The following is an 18,493-nucleotide window of genomic DNA, read 5'->3' on the forward strand; positions in this document are numbered from 1 at the left end:
TAAGCGATAGGTATATATATATATATCTATATTGTGAGACCTGCTCTATATTGTCATAAAACAGCAAATCTATTTTACGATCTTCCATCCTTCCACGTAGCACATTTCCCTCATGAAAATCCTTGGCACCTTGCATCCATCGCCTTTTGTGCCAATTCCACTCTTCACCAATCCAGGCAATAAAATTTCTTCTTTTTACGAAAAAAAATCTCTATTTCAGTTTAATGAAATTTAGTGTTCAAATCTTTTTTTTTTTTTTAATTAAATTCTTTTCCGATTAGTTAACTTTTACATTATTATTATTTTATTTGTAATTCAAGGTTGCCACGCTTTTGCTCATTTCAAATTCCCTGACTTTTCCAGGATTTCCAGGTTAAAAAACGGAATTTTTCCAGGTTTTTAAAACTACATTTATATTTTACAAAATTAAATAATTAATCATTATAATTTTTCCATAAGAATTAAAATTCTTCAAAAGATTCAAATTCAAATTAAACAAACTTTTTGAAATTAAACAACTTAAAAAAAAATTGTTATAAAACATGAAGAAATCGATCACTCCGAGTCTTCGACTCGGAGCAATTGATATCTTCATGTTTTATAATAATTAAAATTGATCGACTGATAAAATCATAATTTTATATTATAAGAATATTTTTACTGTAACTTATTCCAAATTACTTTCATCACTACAATTCAATTACACAGGATCACAAAATTTTGTTAAAAAAATTATTGACCGGACTATGTTATTTATATGTTTATTGGGTCGCTGAATTCGAATCCGAACTCAGTTTTCCACCATCACGTCAAGTTTCTACACAAATTAATAAAATTCGAAAAAACTGACTGTAAACAAGATTTAAATAAAAATAAGGAGAAGATTCTATTAAAAAACAACTTTAAAACACTGAAAAAATATTATATAATGTTAAACAATCAAAGAAACTCGTAAATATTCAAAATTTAAGATGGCCGATCCAATATGGCGTCGATTTTTTTAAAATTCACCCAATTCGCCTGAAACTTTGTTACTCGGGAGGTTTTTGGGGTTGCTGAATACGAATTTCACCTCAGTTTTCAAAAATTCAAAATGGCGGATCCAATATGGCTGACCAATTTTTAAAAAAATTATTGGATTTACCTAAAACGGTATACTCGGGGGTTTTCGGGGTCGCTGAATACGAATTTCACCTTAGTTTTCAAAAATTCAAAATCTAAGAAATTTTTAAATAATTCGTTAGCCAAATTGGATTTTTTAAAACTAAGGTGAAATTCGTATTCAGCGACCCTAAAAACCCCCAAGTAACAAGTTTCAAGTAAATCTGATACATTTTTAAAAAATTCGACATGCATATTGGATCCGCCATTTTGAAGAAACTTGACGTGATGGCGCAAAACTGAGTTCAGATTCGAATTAAGCGACCCAAAAAACATACAGAAAACATGGTCCAGTCAATATTTTCTTTAAAAAAAAATTTTGTTGTCCTGTGTAATTATTGTTTTCTAGAATTTTTAACAAAAATTCTCCTTCAAATTAATTATTTTTCATAATTTTTGAAAAATTTCTTTGAAAATTTTCAAATCTATTTGTTTACAATATTCAATTCAACAAAATTTCAATTATTCGTAAATTTTTCAATTAAATATATATATATATATTAGAAAATAAAAACTTAAAATTTTAGAAAATCCAATTAAACTTTCTCAAAAAAATTAATTTCAAAATTTAATTATTTCTAAGAATTCACGCTATATTGCTTTTAATATTCAATTATTATCTAAAAGTTTAACTGCAAAATATTTTAAAATTATATTTTATTAGAAAATTCTACTAAAATTCAATTATTTAAATACAAAAATAAGTGGTTTATTGAATAATTGAATGTTTTTTAAAATTCAATTCCTATAAAGAATTTAGAATTTTATTAAAAATTTTTTGAAAGATTAAATTCTCTTGATGAATTTTAATAAAATTTTCATGAATAATTACATTTTTTGAGGAATTCGATTAAAATTGTAGGTACTAAAAATAATTGAAATTCTGCAATGAGTTTTATTATTTATGAAAATAATTTAATCCCTAAGAAGAAATTTATTATTTTTGAGCAATATTTAATTTTTGCGAAGAATATTATCACTCTTGAAAACTAAAACTTTTTAATTAAACTTTTAAAAAGCAAATTAATTCCACTAAATTATTATAGTTAAAAATATAAAAAATTCTGATTTTCAAAGATTTTAATTTGAAACCTATTCAAAATTCAATTATTTCTAAAAATTCAGCTATAATACTTTCTCTCTAAATTTGAATTAGTAAAAATGTTTACTAATTGGAATTACTGACTGACTTTCTGCTTTTGAATTAGTCAATTTTACTACTAAATTAGTAGAAACGACTATTTATTAGTAAAATCTGCTAATTCAAAAGGAAAAAGTCAGTCACTAATTCAAATTAGAAACCATTTTTACTAATTTAAATTAAGAGAGTTTAATATTCAATTATTATCTAAAAACTGAAATTCATATTTGAATAAATTGTTATTAGAAAATTTAAGAAGAATTCAATTATTCAAATACAAAAATAAATAATTTATTGAAGAATTGAATGTATTTTAAAAATCAACTCTCATAAAGAATTTTATCAACAAATTTTTAAATAGCTAATTAAAATTCTTTTACCGAATTTCAATAACATTTTTAAGAATAATTTCATTTTTTGAGAAATTAAATTTAAATTGTATTAAAAATAATTGAATCTCTGTAAAAAATTTTATAGAATTGAGAAATGTTTTTGAAAAGAATTGAAATTTTGCCAATAATTTTATTAAAATTTTTGAAAATATTTGAATTTTGGAGAAAAATTTTATTATTTATAAATAATTGAAATTTTAAAGACAATTTTTTTTAAACTTTTGACCATAATTGAATTTCTGCGAAGTATTTTATTATACTTTTGAAAGTAATTGAATTCTTGAGACGAATTTCATTAAAATTTCCTTTTAAACAATTGAATTCTTATGTGAAATTTTATTAAAATAGTAGAGATTGAAAATAATTGAATTGTGATAAATTATTGAAAATAATTGAATTTTGATAAATTACATTGAAATTAATTAAATTTCTGCGTAGAATTTAATTATAAAATTATTTTGAAAAAAAAAATTGAATTGTCAAAAAGAATTTTATTAAAATTTTTGATAATAATTTAATTCTTTCAAAAAACTGAGTTTATTTATTGAATTAAAATAAAATAATTTAATAAAATTTTTAAGAATAATTACATTTTTCGAGAAATTCTTCTTTAAAATTGTATTTAAAACATTTGTAATTCTGCTATGAGTTTTATTATTTATGAAAATAATTCAATCTCTTTAAAAAATTCAATTATTTATTGAAAATAATTGAATTATTGCGAAGAAATTTATAAAGATTTTGTAAATAATAGAATTCCTGTAAAATTTTTATTATTTAATTCATTCAAAATTGAAATTTTTTAGAACATTCAAATTATAATCTTTTGAAGTTCATCTATTTATGAAGATTGTAAAGGTAACTCTTTTAAAATTGAATTAATTTTGAAATATTTAAGTAAAATTAGATTTCAAGAATAAGCACAATGAACAACAATTTTCCAGGATTTCAATCAAAATTTCCTGACTTTTCCAGGTTTTTTCAAGGTTTATAAAATTCCCTGACATTTCCAGGTTTTCCAGGTTGCGTGGCAATCCAGTAATTGTTAAATAAAAATATTTAAATATTTAACGGTAAAAAGGAAATGATTTGTTCAGATTTTTTAACCACACTTTTGGAGTAAGTGAAAAAAAAGTGGAGAATCATTAACTGAATCGTGGATTGAGACAGAAAGACATGGGACGAATTTCGAAACCAGGATTAACCGCCGCGATCGTAAGGCGCCTTAGTATCAGAAAGCTTAATCCCTTAATGGTTCTAGAAAAAGCTTCGCAGTAATGTAATTGATCGCCTTTAGGTCTTTTTCATTTGCTATTATTTTCCGTCGTTCGTCTACCTAATGGATTCACTACACACACGCCCCTGCTTCCCTTTCGTCGTTGGGAAATGTTGGTAATCATTTTCGTTTACGAGAGACTTTAACGTCAACTGTAAAACATGAATGTCACTTTTCGAACGTGGCATGTGCACAATATTATAAGTTTTAAAAAAAAAGTCAATTGTAACTTTTACAATCGCAATGAACATTTTCTTACGCCATTTCAAATGGTTGGTTACCAGTTTATTTGGAGGTTAAGGAAAACCAAGTGGGTGTATTTGTGTGTGTGTGTGTGTGTATGTTGTCTCACACTGAGGTACCAAAGTGGAATTTATAGATCAATGTAAGGGGATGAAACGCTTAGAGGAAAGGGGAACAATTCACATGACGTCACTGACACGTAAAACTGTTGAAGCTTTAAAACAATGTTTCTTTAATGGAATATATTTTTTTGTCATTGAAATTTGCAAAAAATTGTTACTCGAATTTACTTACATTTCTACAAAGTTTGCTTTGTCATTAAAAAAATGTCCAATATGCAAAAAACACATTTGTTAATTAAATCGATTTTTAAAATAGTCGTCCGCCATATTGGATCCGCCATTTTAAATTTTGAAAAACTGACATCAGATTCGTAATCAACGACCCTGAAAACCCCCGAGTAACAATTTTCAAGCAAATTTGATTTAATTTTAAAACTTAGTCCGCCATATTGTATCCGCCATTTTGAATTTTGAAAAACCGACATCAGATTCATAATCAGCGACCCCAAAAACCCCCGAGCAACGAGTTTCAAACAAATTGAATCGATTTTTAAAAAAGCCGTCCGCCATATTGGATCCGCCATTTTGAATTTTAAAAAACTGACATCAGATTCCGAATCAGCGACACAAAAAACCCCCTGATACCAAAATTTATAAAAAATTAATATTTTTTAAAAAGATATCTTATCACTTTTTATTTCTAAAAGTCACAAACGACTTGTTCGATCAAAAAATAGTTTTTAAAGTAAAAAGAAAAATCAGTTGAAAAATGTAATTCTCAATCTTAGAATATTTAGTTCGGCCAGATGATCATGGGAACGTTGTGCTTAGTCTTCCGCGCTCATACGTTTCCCACGGGTACAACGGTAATCATTTCTAATTTGCAGTTATGCAAAAATAACTAAAGCTCAAGTATCCTAGATAATAATACTCGTTTTCAGAAAGACAATCTCGCGGGTGTCGTGAATATTTTTTCTTCTTTTACTAAATTTTGCGGCCTTTCGTGTATATGTGGCTGTGTGTGTGTGTAATTTTCAAGAAACGATTTCTCGCTCACATGAGAAAGAAAAAGCTGAGAAATATGCGTATACTCTCCCTAACACTAATATTACGAGGACCGACTTTCCAAATCGACCCTCTGCGCTCACAATATTGCTTGGATAAAAAGAATCATTTGCTTCTTATTCTTCTTTTTTTCACAATTTACGCAGCATTGCGCCAAAAAGACCAATTCTCTACAATTTGTGTAAAAAAATTGGTAGGTTCTAAAAAAGAATGCTTTTTGTAAAATAAACTTGTCGTAAATAAGTATTTATGACAAGTTTATATGACAAGTTTGCAGCAAAGATTTTTTTTGACAAAAAATTATTTTAATAAACTACTTTCATCAACATTTTGTTTTTGTAATTTATTTTTATGATTTTAACAAAAAAAAACATGACAATTACATCAAAATTCACTTTACAAATTACTTCATGTAAACAGCTTTTCCTTGCTTTTTGTTAAAATATCACAGTTTCAACTTTCTTGAATCCTTCGAGAATAATATTCCTTGTCCATGTGAGGATAGAATTTAAAACATGATCTTTGCTTCAAAAGACATAAAAAGGGGTAAAATTTATATTTTCAACTTCAAAATTTGATTTGTTTGTTTTTAAAATTGTTTAACCTCCGCGTTAACAACGATTTTTGTATACGCGAACTCCGATACGATCATCTGAGGTGACCAAACGCTTTTTTGTTTTTATGTTCCAAAAACGATTAAAATTCATCAACAGAATTGTTTGTCAATTTTTGACCTGTAGGTTAAAACTGCCCTTAAAATTTACCTGCATTTAGGTAAAATGTAACTTGTTTCTGACGATGGACCTACCTTGACAGTGGGCCAACCTTGACTATGGGCCCTTAGAAATTTTTGAATCAGTTGCGGCGGCGAAATGATTTTATATTATAGGGATAGACATATAAGTGTGTCGCGATGACGTGACAGTAAATTAGTAACGGCATAGGTCGCGTAAGCGAAATCCCAAGGAATTTTTCCTACGAAGTTTAAAGCCAAACGGTAGTTCCGTAGAAAAAGAAAAGTCCAGCCAAAGACGGTAGTGGTTTCTAGTGATTCGAGCAGAAAAAGAAATTTTAGAACATTATTACAGAAAAAAACGCTCATTTAAACCTTCATCATCATCTTTATAACCCATTTTGTTATTTAACTTATCGAAATATAAAATTCAAATTAAAGCACCTGTTATAATTCACAGTAAAATTTTTCACTAGACAAATAGCGGATTTATACAGTAGATGAAATTCTTATTGAAATTAACAAAGCGACAATTAACCGCCTCATTGGAGGGTTAACTTTATTGTTGAATTTATGGTGAGTATAAAAGGTAAATCGAATGTGCAATAGTATGCAAATCGAGTAACGAGAGGTCGTTCATCGCACGGTTTCATGCCCCCTCTCTTTCACCCCCTTTATCAACCCATTCTCCCACCCTCCGCCCCTCTACTCCACTTTTGCACTAACCCACGTATATTTTCAGTTTCCTATATAGTTTCTGGCAAAAACTCTCCAACTATGTATATATATACATACGAAATGAGTGTGTTCCCGTTAAATACTAAATGGTATGCACATAGAAATATAGAGAAACAAATATACTCGACGTTTATTTACAATGAATTAATGGAGGTGTTAATGCAAAAGGAAAAAATTTAAAAAAAAAACACCTCCCGTTTTCGTATTCCATTAGTTTCAAAACAGAAATCCCTGCATTCCCGGAAGTTTTGGTACATCTGCGCGCGTCTCTGTACGTTATACTTTGATTTGCAATATAACGTTGCAACTGTTCGCCAAATTAAACACTCTCAGTCAAAAAGCAATTGTACATTATTGAATTTCAAACCCCCTTGGATAATTCATTGTTTTGTAGGAGGGATGTGATGGTGTCGCTCTATGCTATTTTGATTCCGATTTTTGAATTAAAGATATTTTGAGCAGTTTTAAAAATCGGTTACCAAATAACGTTGATTTTATATATATTTATTTATTCAATGTATTTAGAATTATTAAATTAATTTATTTGATTATATCACTCACCGGAGTAGGTTTCGGATTGCACTGGTTCTGACGAGAGATTGAAATTACCAGATGCATTTGGAGGGCAACCATTTCGGTTTTGTTGAGAACGTAGAGTATGTGTTGCGTGTAAAGATGGACCACGAGGTGGTACTTCTGGTGGCGCTGGTTCCGGTGGTGAATCTCGACCATTGTCTGTAAAAACGAACGGGAAAAAATTCTTTACAATCATGCCAGACATTCCTTTTCATCAAGTTTCCCTTCTTTTTTCGCTTCTGTCTTTATTTTTTATTTTAAACTTGCCCAGAATGCTTTGTAAAAAGTAAAGCACCATTATATATAGTAAACATACAAGCGAAAAAACTTTCACGATTTTTACACTGTTACGCGTTTGTGACTATAAACAGGAAAATAAAGTAATAAAGTTAGAGGCAATAAAATTATCCTTTAAATTACGTTTTCATATTAACTTCGTTCAAGTTTTTTACACATAGAATAATTAATTGCATTTCTATGAAAGTATTATTAAATCAATATTATATGACCGTTGGAAGTGTTACTTAATTATTGTATTTTAGTTTTGGATAATAATATATAATCCAATCTAAAAACCTTGGAGACTTTTTGGGGCAAGGTTCGCTGGTACTGCTCTTGCTAATGAAAATTTCCCAGTGTTTGGGAAATGTCTGGCTAAGGAATGCCAAAAATTAATAAAAAAACTGACCCAGAAGTAATAAAAGTGAGTGGCATTATCATTTCTTTTCATTGGGAGCAATCTATGAGACGCGCCACATTTGCCGAATTCGTCAGTCAAGAAGTCGCCGTCGAATCAACTTCGCGTCTTCTTCGTGTCAGTCCAGCAATCGCCACCAAGTTAACTAGTTGTGTACTGTCATTGAGATTGTTCTTCGACTACTGCATTACTTCGACATCAACGTCAAATCAATAATTCGGTCACTCCTAGGCTTCTACTCCTACTCTTCCTCTCTGATTCTAATTGTAAAGGATTCAAATAAAAACTTTAATAATTTAACTTCAATTTAACAGTTACTCTTTCTTAAAACCTATCCTTTAATATCAGAGCCTTCCGCTCTGTCAATAAATCAGGTTTGAATCATCGATGCTGGACAAATTGAATATTAATAATTATGATATGTTTGTTTCACTCGGAGACATAACCCTCTGGGCACGAAAACATCTTTGTTCTAGAAACGTTCCTAAATCGTTTTTAAAACGTTTCATGTCCGCTACATAACGGCTTAAGAACATCGAATGTTCTAAACACGTTTTTAGAACATAAAATGTGTTTAAGACTTTATGTGGAGGACATGAAACGTTTTAAAAACTTTTAGATGTTCTTTTGCCATTCTTTAGCCTACCATTTCCCAGACCCTGGGAAAAGTTCATTGGCAAGGTTAGTGTCAAGGAACGTATTTACCTTGGTCAATTTTTCGCTGAAGAAGATATCGTTCAGCAAAATCATCTTCTATTAATTTCATACTTGTTAAAAATTATTAAATTTTTTAAACTACAAGCGCATTGGCAGATTGATGACGATGTTGATAATAAATGAAGTCTTAATTTTGCAAAAAAAAGTTTAATTTCTAAAAAATGTTTTTAAATAAATATTTTAGATTCCAAAATTTAAAAAAACATTTTTTTTAGAAAAATATATTTTTTTGACACATGTAACAAATGGTAGCATGAGTGATGGAAATTGACTTAATGTACCAAGTTATACATTGTTCAAAATGGACAATTTTGATCAATGAATACCACGCTTCGTTAGAGGATGATTCTCAATATATATAAATACGTGAATTCCTGTGTGAGTTTGTATATGTATTTCGGAAGTGTGCATAAATTTAAGTCGAATGTGACTCGATTGGTTGTAGTAAATTAGGCAAAACCGTGGATGCCGACGCAATAAACCGATAGTGCCACGTGTGCGGTTACACCAGTTGTCCACAGTTGTGCATAGTCACGTTTCCGTATACGGATATGCATACATACGTAAAATTAGTGCAATGTGTAACCATTAGAGGTTGTTAATGTTACAGAAGCACATTATTGTAAATCAAGGTTAACTACAACACACACAATAGTCTATCGTACTTTCCTAGAAAAGCTATGGAACTTGCCACACAGTGTTAGGTTGGTGGGTACATTCGATAGTGTCCCTAATAGAATTTTATAAACTAATCAATCGAAAACTTTTCACGAAAAAAAAATTATTGAAATTGGGTGAAAATTTCTTTTTTCTATCTTTTCACGATATGTATAAGTTTGGTTACTTTTGTAATATGCTACCTTCGTTACACTTTAATTGTAAATTATCCCAAAGGTATAAATTTTTTCTTTAAAAAGAAATGTTTATTTTGTAAAGTGTATTTTGATTTGCATGAAAAGAAAAAACGAGTGGCGATGAGATCGAAAAGAGATGAACTGTGAAATTCCCTATCGATAGAGAGAAGAGAGAAAGAGATGGGGGTATAAATTTTATAAATTTTACAAACTTCCCCTTTTCACTCTCTTGCATTATTTCTCTTTATCGTTGGTGACAATGTTCACGATAACACTACTGCAAAAGCAATGCTCTGCCACTACTGATTACGACCGCATGTTTTTCAAAAGTCACGTACATACCTGTGAAATAGGCAGACACGATCAGACCTGTGCGGTAACGAATGTGCAAAGAGGAAAACTGTTAGTGCAGTGCCATATAATAAAGTTGATACCAAAAAAAAGTTACCGAATTAAAATAAATATTTTTAGTTCAAAATTATCATCAAAATTTAATTTACAAAATCTAAAATTAAAACCAATCGTAAATGCTAAAAGTTAATTTTCAAAAATTATTCTCCATTGTTAATATTTTAGTCAAAAGTAGATAATTTTATATATATGTATATATATATTCAAGTTGAAAATGATGTTTGAAATGGTAATTAAAATTTTCATAAAAAAATCAATTTAAAGTTTAATAATCATTTAACTTTTGTAAAATGAAAATTTTATTTACAAAGGATTATATTTTCGTGGTAAAGTAATTAAAATACCATCTGTGTAATTATGAAGTCCACGCTTTTATGATAATTTTCCTCTCTCTCTCTCTCTCACTCTCTCTTTTCCGCGTGTTCAGCAAGTTACTATGTTTGCGACTAAAAATTGTTTCATTATAAAAATACCCGTTGAAAATTATTTCAACACAAGTTCACTGTCATTAAAAAACAAAAAATTTCTCTAAAAAATTACCAGCAAAAACAAAAAAAAAAAGAAAACAAAAATAGAATTCACCTCCGACAATTTTATCATACAAAAGTTTTAATCTACTTTTCACTTTGTTGTTGATATTTATCTAAAATTCAATAGACATTATTTCTTAAAATTTGGAAAATAATAATTTTTAGAAAAATTTGAAGGGCTTTAGAATTATTTGTAAATTAATGTTAATAAATTATTTAATTAATTAATTAGTTATTATTGAAAAGAAAATTACATCTCTTAAAAGGAAAATGATTGTCGAAGGTCGATAATAGATTTATCGGTCGCTGGTAAAACAGAACGTCAATTTATAAAAAAAGTGACAAGTGATAACTTTTGACTTAATTTGGTTCTTTAAATGTTTTCATGTAGTAAACAGACTTTCTACATAGCTATCTCTAAAATATATAATTATTTTGCCACCGTAGCTGATTGAGAAAGATTTTCAAGATCAGGCAAGGTCGTTACCCTGCTGATTACGAATCCGATGTCAGTTCTTCAAAATTTAAAATGGCGGATCCAATATGGCGGACTAAATTTTAAAATTTTGTCAAATTTGCTTGAAAATGGTTACTTGAGGGTTTTTGGGGTGGCTGATAACGAATTCGATGTCAGTTCTTCAAAATTCAAAATGGCGGATCCAATGTGGAGGATGACTTTCTAAAAATTAATCCAATTTACCTGAAATTTGGTACTCGGGGGTTGTCGGGGTCGCTGATTACAAATCCGATGTCAGTTTTTTAGAATTCAAAATGGCGGATCCAATATGGCGGACTAAATTTTAAAATTTTGTCAAATTTGCTTGAGAATTGTTACTTGGGGGTTTTTGGGGTCGCTGATTACGAATCCGATGTCAGTTCTTCAAAATTCAAAATGGCGGATCCAATATGGCGGACTAAATTTTAAAATTTTGTCAAATTTGCTTGAAAATTGTAACTCGGGAGTTTTTGGGGTCGCTGATTACGAATCCGATGTCAGTTTTTTAAAATTAAAAATAGTGGTGTGCTATTTTATTGACTGTAAATAAATTTTTTTTAAAATACATCAAATAAATTCACCCTCTAAATAGAATAACTCAAAATCACTGTAACACCTAATATTATTTTTTTTTGGTAAAGTTTATAATTGCTGGGTAATCAAGACAAAGCACGTCATCAGTTCTTCCTTGCGTGAATTTTCCCCAAGAGTTTGGTTAAACAATTTAGTTTTCACGGTTGATTCGTTTCATTTGATTAATTACCATCAACGTCGTTGTGCCATGTGTACATTAGCAGAAGGAGCCAGAGGAAATTTGAAGCAGGACAGTAAACAGGAGATGGGAAGAAACGAGGAATATTAAATGTATATCTATATATTAGACTGTTTACAATATGTATATATATATATATACGTATAGGAAATACAGTCTCGATAACTGCAGTAATAAGCAGTAATAATTGTTTAATTAAATCGCAGTGTGAAACGTGCAATGTGTTTCTGTCAACGACAGCCGTGTCCGGCGCATATCTCGAGTGACTTTACCGTCGAAATATCCTATACATTCGTTATTAAACAATTCGCCTGCAGAGTGCGACAATTGAGACACGTGTAATTCGTAATTACGCAGCCAATATGCGGCACACAACTCTAGTAAATAAGACAACAACAAAAAAAGGAGAGAAGAGAAGAGGAAAATAATACGAATCGAGAGGGAAAACCAAGCGTGAAACTGCACGACAAGCATCTATTGCATGTAGAAACACACGCGCCAGCTTTGCCATTGCACCCGCAGCTTTCACAATATCGCGACACTTCTTTTGTGACGTGAGTGCATTCATTTTGAATCGCTGTCATGTGGAACCTCTGCAGCACGCGCACTCAATTGTTTTTTGGCGTCGAGCTTGTCGTGTGTGTGCATTTACGATTTTTTTTTTTTTGCTTTGTTTTTGTTAAACCGTTTCTCAACAAAAGAAAACGCTGCGTAATCAATAGTATTTGCAGAAAGGAGCGGTAAACCGCCGGACATGGCGTTGTATTTTCATCAATTTACTCTTGCCGCACGTAAAGTCTAATTCGTTTTTCCGTTTTTGAATACTTGGGGAATAATTTTTTTTCTTTTAGGATGATGGACAATTTTTTTTTTTTTTTTTTGCTTTTGAGAATGTGTTTTCCGCCAGTGAAAAGAAAAGAACTGAATGGAAGAAGAATCGGAAAATAACAAACAATAATCAACAACTCAACAAAAAAAAAAAATAGGAAGAAGTCATAGCAGGGTTGCCACGAAAATTTAATTTTGTTTTTCCCTGACTTTTCCCTGATTTCCAGACAAAATTTTGACTTTCTCCCTGACCGATTCACTCCAAAAATTATTAGATACTCAAAGAAATGTTATATTACATTTATATTTTCGAATTTCTTTAAGTGTAAAATTATTCGACAACATCAATAACTTTTTTTTAAATAAATACTTAATCATTATTATCCTATAGGAATTAAGAAAATTAAGTCTTCGACTCGGAGCAATCGATTTCTTCACGTTTTATAATAAATTTAAAATGACAGAGTGATAAAATTATTATTTTATATTATAAGAATATTACAACTATAAATTTAAATTTTCAAAGATTTTAATTTTTGAACCCTTTTCCAAATTCACTTATTTATAAAAATTCACGCTATGATGCTTTTAATATTCAATTATAATTTAAAATTTTAAGTGAAATTCATTTTTAATCAATTTTTATTAGAAAATTTTTCGAGAATTCAATTATTTAAATGCAAAGATAAATAATGTATTAAATAATTAAATATTTCTTAAAATTGAATTTTTTTGAAGAAATTTATAAAAAATTCTAAAAATAATTGAATTGTTTCGGCGAATTTTAAAAAAATTTTAAAGAATACATACAATTTTCTATCAGTTTATGTAAAATTGTACATAAAAATAATTGAAACACTGCTATAAATATTGTTATTTATAAAAGTAATTCTTGCAAAGAATTTTATTAAAAAATTTTTAAAGAATTGAATTCCTGTAAAGAATTTTATTTTTGAAAATAATTGAATTTCGGAGAAAAATATTATTATTTATGATATTAATTAATTTCTTGTAAAGAATTTTATTCAAAATTTTTAAAATAATTGAATTTCTCAGAATTTTTTATAACATTTTGAAAATAATTAAATTTCATTAAAAAATTGAAAATAATTGAAATCTGACGAAGAATTTTATTAAATTTTTTTTTTAAATAATTGAATTCTCGTAAAAAGTTTTATTTTTAAAAAAAATTGAATTCTTAGGAAGAATTTAATTAAAATTTTTTAAATAATTGAATTGCTTCAAATAATTTTATTTTTTAAGAAAATAATTGAATTGTCTCGTAGATTTTTACAAACATTTTTGACAGTAAAATTGTAATTCCTATAAGGAATGTTATATTTTACGAAAATAATTGTATTCTACAGTCAATTTTATTATAATTTTTCAAATTTATAAAGCATTTTATTAAAATTTTTGAAATAATTGAATTCTAGAGAAAAATTTTATTACTTATGAAAATTATTGATTTCTTACGAAGAATTTTATTGAAATTTCTTTTAAATAATTAAATTCCCATAAAAAAATGTATTATTTGTGAAAATAATTGAATTTTTTAAGAAGAATTGTATTGAAAATAATTGAATTGGTGCGAAGAAATTTATAAAAAATTGGAAAATAATTGAATTCCTGTGAAATTTTTATTAAAATTTCGTTTAAATAATTGAATTCTTTTGGAAAATTTTATTAAAATAGTAGATATATTAAAAATAATTGAAATGAGGGAAATTTTTGAAAATAATTGAAATTTTGACGAGAATTTTATTATATTTTTCTGAAAATAATTGAATTTCGGAGAAGAATTGTATTATTTATAAAAATAATTGAAATTTTTAGGAGAATGTTTATAAATTTTTGAAAATAATTGAATTTCTGTAATTAGTTGTTCTTAAAAGGAGGAGGGTCAATAAGGCCTGTTTTCGGCCCTCTTCAAATTTTTATTTAAATGCTTGAAATTTCAATACAATCTGTTGTCTGATTTAAAAATATCGAAATGGTGGATCCAATATGGCTGACGAAGGAGAAACGGTTTTACATTAGCAACAGGTCTTAGGTTCACCTTCTCAGGAACCCTAAGATTTTCAGTCTAATCAACAAATCTGAAAATCTATAAAATTGAAGTACGTCTTTTGTAGATAAGGTGTAAAATATCATCAAATCAATTAGAGAACAAAGGGAATTGACAGCATTGGATAAAAATTTAAAAAAAAGAACTGAGAAATCGCAGTCTGATTTACGGCTGATGGAGACGAACTGAAGAGGGTCACAGTTGGAACATAGAAACGAGAAACAAGGTATTCGGACATTGACTAGATGTGGTTAGCGACTCCGGATAACTCAATTCACTGGACTGACGCTCCCATTCGGAAATACATATTCATGTAAATACGAATTATTTCCCGCAGAGTTCGTACGCGACGACAGTATCGATCTCTGCTCACATTGATCTGTCTGGGTAAATTCAAGCTTATATGTGCTGCGAATCCCAAGACGCATCCAAGTTCGATGGCATGATTCACGTGAATAGTTTATGCTTCGTTTAAATATAGAATCAAAAAGGGAGAGAGAGAGAGAGAGAGAAACCCGCGCCAACTGAACTCGATGAGTCATTCATTTATTCACTTGTTGCAATATGGATAATACGCGTAGACACGATAATCAATAGGGGGAGGCATCTCTCTTCGAATTATGTTCATAGTAATGTTGTATTGAAAACTTTTACAATTATATTCCATCGTTGTCTATGTCAATACATGTGGAATATGTGTTTTCAAACAATAATTTCTATTCTGAAATACGAAAAAAAATTCTTAATAAGGAAGTGTGTCTAGGTATGAGACGGGTTTTGTTTTTCACCCATAAATTGTAAGTGGGTAAACGAAATTGTAAATAAAATATACCGTTCGAAAAGTAACTTAAATACGCAACTTTTATTTAAAGAAACTATAGTGCTCAGATGGACTCAAAAAAAGTTATGATCAATTTTCCGAGCACATCGCTTTTGTCAAAAAAAAAAAAAATGTGTCCAGTTGTGAGACACTTATTAAAAATTGCTAAAATTTAAAAAGTTTCACATAAAACGTTATGTTTAGTAGAAATAATTAAATATATTAATAATATACATTATTATATACTAAATAATAATATTTATTTGTCAAAATATGACTAACAAATAAACACAATTTAATAGCTTTTAACAAGAGCATTAAAATTGATTTCTTCTGAATTGATTGACTTTCTTCCACTGGACATGTCCAAAAATACTAGAAAAAAAATCAAAACAACATTTAAATCACAATAAATCGTGAGGTATTAAAAAGCGTTGCTGATTAAATTAACACCAAAAAAGATTAAAATAATCAATTTTGGTGTTATTTTTTACAATGAATAAAATTAAATTTAAATTAAATTCATTAAATTTTTTATAACTAATAAAACATGAAGATATCGATAACTCATATTTTATAATAATTAAAGATGACCAAGTAATAAAATCATTATTTTATATTATAAGAATATTATACTTCTTCAAAATTATTTTCATTATTTCAATTCAATTATTATTTTCAAAAGTTTTTATTAACTACAATTTTACTTTATCAATTATTTTTAATAATTTTCGAAAAAGTTCTTTGGCAATTTTCAAATCCATTTGTTTACAATATTCAATTTCACGAAATTTCAATTATTCCTAAATTCTTTAAATTAAATGCATATTAGAAAATAAAACCTACAAATAATATAAAAGAAAATTCAATTAAACTTTTTCAAAAAAATTAATTTCAAAATTCAATTATTTCTAAAAATTCACGCTTTATTGCTTTTAATATTTAATTGTAATCTAAAATTTTAACTGAAATTCATTTTTATGAAATGAAAATCAATTTTTATTAGAAAATTCTACATGAATTTAATTATTTAAATGCAAAAGTAAATAATTTATTGAATAATTGAATGTATCTGAAAATTCAATTCTCATAAAGAATTTTATTAACAAATTTTTAAATAATCGAATTCTTTTGTCGAATTTTATTAAAACTTGCATTGAATATAATTACTTTTTTCAAGGAATTCAATTTTAATTCTATGAAAAATAATTGAAACGCTATGATGAGTTTTATTATTAGTAAGAATAATTGAATCATTAGAAAAATTTTATTACTCTTGAAAATAATAATTGAATTTCTGCAATAGTTTGTAACTATTCTCTAAAATTAATTTTTTTTCTAGTGCTTTTAACTAAAATTCTTCAATTTATTATTTTTAATAATTTTTAAAAAAGTTCTTTGAGAATTTTCAAAATTATTCGTTTACAATTTAATTTTACAAAATTTCAATTATTCGGAAATTCTGCAATTAAATATAATATTGAAAAATAAAAACTTGAAATAATTTTACTAAAAATCCTATTAAACTTTTAAAAAGTATTAATTCTACAGAATTGTTTGTTAAAAAATATGAAAAAATAAGAATTTCAATAATTTTAATTTTAAACTTTTTCTAAATTTAATTATTTCTAAAAATCCACGTTATAATGCTTTTAATATTTAATTATAAAATTTTAACTGAAATTCATTTCTAAAACCATTTTTATTAGTAAATTCTACGAGAATTCAATTATTTAAATACAAAAATAAATTATTTTATTAATTTCATTTTTCTTGAAATTAAATTCTCATAAAAAATGTTATCAACAAATTTTTTAAATCATTAAATTCTTTGGATGAATTTTAATAAAATGTTTAAGAATAATTACATTTTTCGAGAAATTCGATTAAAATTGCATTAAAAATAATTGAAATTATGCAATGAGTTTTATTGTAATTATATGAAAATAATTTAATTTCTAAAATAATTTTATTATTCATAAAAATAATTGAATCTTTGTAAAAAAGTTATTCTTTTTAAAAATAAGTGAATTATTGCGAAGAAATGTAGAAAAAAATTTGTGAATAATTGAATTCCTGTAGAAAATTTTATTATTTATGAAAATGTCTGAATGTTTACGTAGAATTTTGTTCAAACTATTTTTAATAATGGAATTCTTTTGGAAAATTTTATTGAAATAGTTGATAGTGAAAATCATTGAATTTTAGAAAACTTTTGAAAATAATTGAAATTTTGACAAGAATTTGATTAAAATTTTGTGAAATTATTTTCAACCATAGACAAAAACAGTTTATTTATCCGCTTCGTACATGAAAAAATTGGCTCATATAAAAAGAAATGTTTTTATATAAACGCAATTTGCTTTTTAATATTGAGTGTTAAAAAAAATCGACTGTCTCACATCTGGACATACTCCCCTAATAATTGTTAATAATGAATAAAAATTTTATCAGACTGTGTTCTCAAATTTTTCTATTTTTGATCATTTTCGAATGTGAATGAAAGAGATTAAAAACATTCTAGTGAATAGAAAATCCTTTTGTCAAAGGAAAAATCAGAAAAAAATTTAATGAACTAAAAATGAAATTGAAATCCTTTCTTCTTTTCAGGAATGAAATTGGGTCGGAGTAAAATGATATTAATTTTGAAAGGGAGATTAGAATATAATTACTTTAATGAGGGGCTATCTGTGAGTGACTGTGTGCGCTATGGTGCAATCGTTTTCCTGTCCCCTGTGAGCAATCGACTTTTATGCCCAACGTCCGTTATTAAGATTGCAATTAACGTAATTAACGTAATTTAAGCGAGAATCGCCGATGCGATATCGAGCGACGGAATGTCCCCAACGGCCTAATGGGGGGGTATGTTGTGGTGTCTATTAGCAAATAGTTCCCAACGGTCTGAGTTTAGTT

At 27.6% G+C, this 18,493-nt stretch overlaps 1 protein-coding gene across 4 annotated transcripts in view; it reads right to left on the bottom strand.

Moving 5' to 3' along the window:
- The window catches only part of LOC122498471 (teneurin-a), a 917,080-nt gene that overhangs the window by 501,749 nt on the left and 396,838 nt on the right, over positions 1-18,493 (bottom strand). For all 4 annotated transcript variants that reach the window (XM_043606207.1, XM_043606206.1, XM_043606204.1 and 1 more), the window contains exon 7: positions 7,373-7,546. In XM_043606207.1, coding sequence (XP_043462142.1) covers positions 7,373-7,546 — 174 coding nt within the window. The remainder of the gene's footprint in view (positions 1-7,372; positions 7,547-18,493) is intronic.

Source organism: Leptopilina heterotoma, unplaced genomic scaffold (assembly GCF_015476425.1).
Source record: "Leptopilina heterotoma isolate Lh14 unplaced genomic scaffold, ASM1547642v1 Lhet_15, whole genome shotgun sequence".
Taxonomy (NCBI): domain Eukaryota; kingdom Metazoa; phylum Arthropoda; class Insecta; order Hymenoptera; family Figitidae; genus Leptopilina; species Leptopilina heterotoma.